The sequence below is a fragment of the Tachysurus vachellii genome, chromosome 19 (assembly GCF_030014155.1).
Source record: "Tachysurus vachellii isolate PV-2020 chromosome 19, HZAU_Pvac_v1, whole genome shotgun sequence".
Lineage (NCBI taxonomy): Eukaryota > Metazoa > Chordata > Actinopteri > Siluriformes > Bagridae > Tachysurus > Tachysurus vachellii.
Window position 1 is genome coordinate 3,522,501 of NC_083478.1, and position 5,841 is coordinate 3,528,341.

At 43.3% G+C, this 5,841-nt stretch overlaps 1 protein-coding gene across 1 annotated transcript in view; it reads left to right on the forward strand.

Moving 5' to 3' along the window:
• si:ch211-225h24.2 (uncharacterized protein LOC564539 homolog) overlaps window positions 1-5,564 on the forward strand; it is a 16,627-nt gene extending 11,063 nt beyond the window's left edge. The window contains exons 3-4 of the mRNA XM_060894649.1: window positions 2-117; window positions 2,686-5,564. Coding sequence (XP_060750632.1) covers window positions 2-117; window positions 2,686-3,130 — 561 coding nt within the window. The 3' untranslated portion in view covers window positions 3,131-5,564. The remainder of the gene's footprint in view (window position 1; window positions 118-2,685) is intronic.
• The last annotated feature ends 277 nt before the right edge of the window (window positions 5,565-5,841 follow it).

The following is a 5,841-nucleotide window of genomic DNA, read 5'->3' on the forward strand; positions in this document are numbered from 1 at the left end:
GGACTCCAAGATCAAGAAGGTAAAACCTAAGAAGGACAAAGGAGACAAGAAGCTGTTTCCTTCACAAGATGACGAGCACTTCCTGCTTACAGGGGTCACGGTCTCACACAAAAAAGGGTAAGTCCATTCGGCCTTGCAGATATTGTTCTTTCTAGCAGAAAATAGATGGCACAAAGGCCAAAGGACACTAGAGACCAGGACGGAGGCTGAGATTTAGACCGAATCCCGAACTGACCGAAGCAGTTACGAAACAGCACTAAACAAGGATCATGAAACTGCTGGAACAGGAATGTACATGGAGACAAGAAGCCTGGACAGAGTAAAGCTCAGAGTAAACATCCCCCTGAAGCATTAACATAAAGGAAGAATCCTAACAGATGGAAACCCCACCTTTTGTTTCTAACACCGTGTCCTTCCTTTCGAAGCTGGAGAAACGATTTGCGCCTTAAACCTCAACTTCCTGTCTACAGTGGAGCGATAGGCAAAAAATAAAAGATCCTACCTGAAAACTAAGACCTAAGATCACAATGTCAGGACAGGACAGTCGTAATCATTCCTGCATTCCTTTTTAATTCTATTTTAACCTCCTGTAGGAGGAATGTCGTTGATGTGGAGTACAAAATAAAAGCTGAACAAACAAAGAAACAAAAAGTGTAAAAGATGTATAAGATAAATAAAAATAATAGAAACAATAAAGTAAATAATTGTGTATGTACATATCCTAGAGCTGGATTGAGTCGAGACGTCCGCCATCTTGGATTTTGCCAAAAATGTCCAATTATTTTGAATTGACCCCAGATTTGGTGAACACCTTCTCCAGACCAACCTGGGCAAAAATGATCAAAGCATTTTGAATGCTCCAAATGGTTTAAAGAACAAAACCAACGTATCCATGGGCGTCGGGAACCATTATATGTGGGTGGGACAGGACCCACCCACTTTTTAAGACCAATACTTTTGGACCCACCCACTTTTTAAGACCAATACTATTGGACCCACCCACTTTTACCGTCTCTATTCAGCGCATATGTCTTATTTATTACTTTACAATCCATTCTGGTTGAGGAATGCCCTAATAAATGAAACTCCATTCCGCGTTTTACCTACAGCATTGACCACGCTCCTGCTTCCTGAAATCCGTGGGCGTCGGAACCGTTATATGACCGGACCCACCCACTTTTTATTTGCTTCCGGCGCCCATGGCTGTATCTCAGCAACAGCATAAAACCTGGTACTTGTCTTCCAAAGCTTGACCTGCAGCCATGCAACAAAGTTCTCGTCAGTGTGACCAACCGGACTAAAGGTACAACAAAATACTAAAATCGCTTTCCTTTAACTGTTCTTACTGCTGCTCTTGCACCAAATGTTGTGCAGTTTGACCCCATCGTCCTGACACCTGACTGAAGGTCACAAGATCAACAGACAACACTACTGCCCCTTTTCCACCGAGGCAGTTTCAGTGCTGGTTCGGAGCCAGAGCCTAATTTAGAACCAGTTCTTTCTGTTTCGACAGCCAAAGCACCGGCTCTGAACCAGGAAAAGTGGTTCTTAAGTAGCACAAAAACGTTGCTGGTCTTGACTTAAGAACCGCTTGTGTCAGGGGCTGTGGGCGGGGCTGTGGGCAGGGCTGGGGGCGGAGCTACTCTTAGTGCATTTGATAATGTAGCTTAAGTATACTAATGTTTAATACTTTTTTACTTTAAGCACACATGATAGTAAGTAGCTACATGCTAAGGCTAACTTTTTTCTGTGTTAATGATAAAATAACGTTATGTACTTTCTCGATAACAACCTCCGTTTATACAGATTACATGGAGCTGCACGTACATGTTGGATTCGCTCCGTTTGGGTGTTAATGTAGGTTCACAAAGCCATGAGCATTAACAGTAAAGCAACATCCGCTATTGTTGATGTGTTTGTGTTTGCCGCTGCTGCGCTAAAGTTGCTGGGACACGTGACACGTATACAGTGACGTCAGACTCTGCTCTGTGATGGCTCTTTAGCCGGTGGAAAGGCAAACCGGTTCTTAGAAGGTTTTCCAGTGGAACCAACTTTGAACCAGCACCAGTGCTAGCTCTGTACCAGCACACGGTTCTTTTTGGTGGAAAAGGGGCATAAACGTTACAGCAGTAACAGCAGCTACAGCTTCAAAGCCCACCTGATGCCCATTTGTTCATTTATAACTTTCCTCCTACACTCGAGGCTTCCACCGGCGTCCGTAGTGAAAACACACACCTCACGAGTGAGAACACGGATCACTCTTAAATTCCTGTGCCTAAAGTTTAGTCTCTGCTTGCCTGAGATCGCTTAGGCAACAACCGTAGTGCGTCTGCGAATGTGTGGCTCACTGAGTCTGAGCTCTTGGCCCTGAAGATGCTGCTTTCAGCGTTTTTTTTAATTATTCTGCTTTTACTCTCTCTTGTGTCAGGTTTTTTTGGAAAAGTACCCGGCTGCGCTGGGCGCTTTCCAGATTCCGCCATGTCTTATTTACTGAACAGACTGACAGGGGGAGGAGCAAAGGGCTTGTTAAGGAGGGGCTACAGAAATCAGGATAGCTTATATAACATGTGACTTCTTCATACTGATAATTAGAGCTATATAATGACCTGCACATTTTTTTTTGGTTTCAAACCGAAGCAGTGTCATCTAAAAGCGTAGAATTTGTTTTTCTTATTCTTCTCTCAGGTCTGCTAAGAAGAACCTGGAGGAGGAGAAGGAGAAAGAGAAGGAGAAGGGTAAAGCTCACTCTGAGAAAGAACGTGTGGGCCTTTGGGACAGCATCACCATGACCATGCGTCAGATCACTCCGAACCGGAAGATGGACAGGATGGAGGGATGGGAGCCACCACAGCTGGGCGAGGAAGCTGAGGGGAAGAGAAGCGAGGGGGAGGGGAAGAAGATTGACTCCCCGCTCTCTACAGGGCTGTCGCTCTCTCTGCCTGGCTCTCTGACCCTGCCGTCCTGGACGGGCATCGGCTCGGAAGAAGACTCTTCACGTTACGCCAGTCTGAGTGAACCCCAAGCCACAGGACCCTCGCAGTGGGCTGCACGTGCTCGAGACAAACTGGCAGCTGTGCGACGCCGCAGCCCCGGGAGCCAATCAGAGAGTGCGTGGGAGGGGCTTAAATGAGAAATCCAGCTTCCTCACAGACCTCATATAAACACCAAACACACAAGCGCATGGAAACGTAACTCAGATCGGATAGCATGCACAGAAGCAAAAAAGAAAAACATGGTAGGACGTGCCCCTGTTGTGTGTACTTGATGATTTGGTGGGTTTTTTGTAGGTCTTAAAACTACACAGGACCTATGGCTTTTTTTTTTTAAAAAAAAAAGCAGAAATGGCCATATTTTGTTGTTGCTAAGCCTAAAACAATGATTAATCAGTTTCCCTTGAAGGACACACTGAGCTAACGGACACACTTCACCATATCTGCTGCCTTTTATTGCGCAAGACCTTGGCACTGAAATGCTTACTAACATTAGACCAAACCGTTTCGTATTTAATCCTAATAATGAATTGAAGTCAGCCTTAAATCTTTAATTGTTTGACCGCTTTTGCTCAAATCCACAGACAGGGGGCGACGTAAGAGACTACTGTGCCTTATAGAGCTCTAAACCAATCGGGATGTTCAGATTTAGTACCGATTAAACGGAGAATGTGACGGAAATCTTTTAAAAACAAAACAATGCCTTACACCACCTGACTGTGAGCACCATGCAGTACTGTACCTACATTAACGCCTTTGTCTTATTAACCGTCACAGGAAACGAGCGTCATTCACAACACACCTTCATGCTGTGGGTACAATCCCCCAACTCAGGTGTTCAGAGCAGTTGATTCAAGGCGGTGCAGATGCAGGCCTGCTCATCTTATTTATTTCTTTTTTTTCTTCGGGACTGAAAATGATGTAGGTCTTTTAAACCCCCTGATATTAATCAATCCCTTTTTTGTTTTGTCATTGCTTTGACCAAACGAATGGATTTTGCCGCAGCTTCTTTAAAAACTTCTGTAAAGTCTCGTTTGTCATGACTTTTTATGATGGCTGTAGTCTTCGTGCACGAGAATCAAAGAGCGATTTGCTGAATGCGTTGTGATGTGATGTGATTGTACACATGACACGTTTCGGTCCAAATCTGCACTGAAACTGATGTCACTCCACTGAATATTTTGCGGAGTATAAAATTGTGAAACTAAACCCTGGAGGGATCGATTAATTGACCCCAGTGGAAGCCCCGCCTCTTTTCCTATGTTAAATTTAGTAACGATGACTAGATTATTATTTTTTTTTTTTTTTTTTTGCTGAAACAATGAGCCGACGAGTTTGACATCACGTTTAAATGAAAATTGTTACCGCTAAATCAAATCTATCTGTCGATGCACGTTTGGCTTGGCTATAAAAGACACCTTCTAGACGTGTGTAGAGAGATACAGAACAATTTCAGCTAAAAATGCTTGTTTTTATCAGCCGAAAGAAGAAGAAAAAAACGCTGAACCGTTGTACAAACCATCGTCAGTGCTTACGATAATCAGAATGTGAGTAAAACACTGTTCTCCTGCGGCACAGACGTGTTCAAACGTGTGCTCAAGCCCCAGTGACTATGGGCTCTGGAGTGCTCATACTCGTGTGTGTGTGTGTGTGTGTGTGTGTGTGTGTGTATATATACAGGGTTTTACACATGACCCATCATGTGGAGGAAAAGTTTCCTGTCTGTCTGTTTTAGTTAAGATGATCGGACTAGAAAGGTTTACATTCTGTAATGTCTAGTCCACATTACGGTTATGATGAAACCCTGCCTCAAGTCATTACCCATGAGGCTGTGCACTTTTCCTCTTCAAGGTTGGCACGTCTGCAGGTAAACCTCGACCCTAAAGGCGTTTGTCGAGTGTTCTCACAAGGTACACTTTGTCACTGCCTAACGAAAGCTCTACTGCTGTAAGAAATCCGTTCCCTTCCTCCTCTTGAGCCTTAAAAAAAAAAAAAAAATGAGCGAATGAACGAACGAAACTACTGAACTGCTACTGATGCTGCATTTTCTTCTACGTCTCATCGTTAGACCGAAAGGGAGTTAAATTAGAACTAAACGGCAAATTCACATCATTTACATTTGCTGCTGATGAGTCATGAAAGGTCATCCAATTATTATTTATTATTATTATTAGGTTTTTTTTTTTTTAGGGTCGTGAAATGTGAGATAAGCGCAAAATCCTGGATGATATTACGCTTGAACCTTCAGTATTCAGGCCTGAATACCTTGTAGCACACATCAGGGATTCTGAGAACTTCCACTGATCTGATTCTAACACACACACACACACACACACACACACACACACTTTCCCAAATCTTCACTGAGTGAACAGAAAATTTAACCAAGACAATCATGCTCGTCAAATTCTACTGATGGTTTGTTTATGCTAGCGCAATATGTCAGTCCTTTATTAAGTTATATGGGGGTTCTATGGATTTTAATTGATTTTTGTTTGTAGACGTCGTCTAAATTCTGCTTGTCATTTGGTTTTATCACCAGACTTTTGATTCCAAATAAAGCTTCTTCTGACAGTCGTGGTTACTTTGATTTTGTTAAGGAATGTACCTGAAAAGTCTGTTTCTCACCTGCTGTTCTGCCACGTTTAGTCACGACTCTTTACGCTGAAGCTGGTGTTGACTGACACCAAACTGTGCTGAATGGCGTTTGGACTTCGGTTCTTTTCGGTGCACCAAATCACTTGACTCGTGTTATTGAGCCGAGCTAAATGATCTGACTCACCAAAAGAATTCGACTCCTAGCTCGTTAGCCAATGAGTCGTTTATTACTGGTAAACCGAGTCACTTTGGA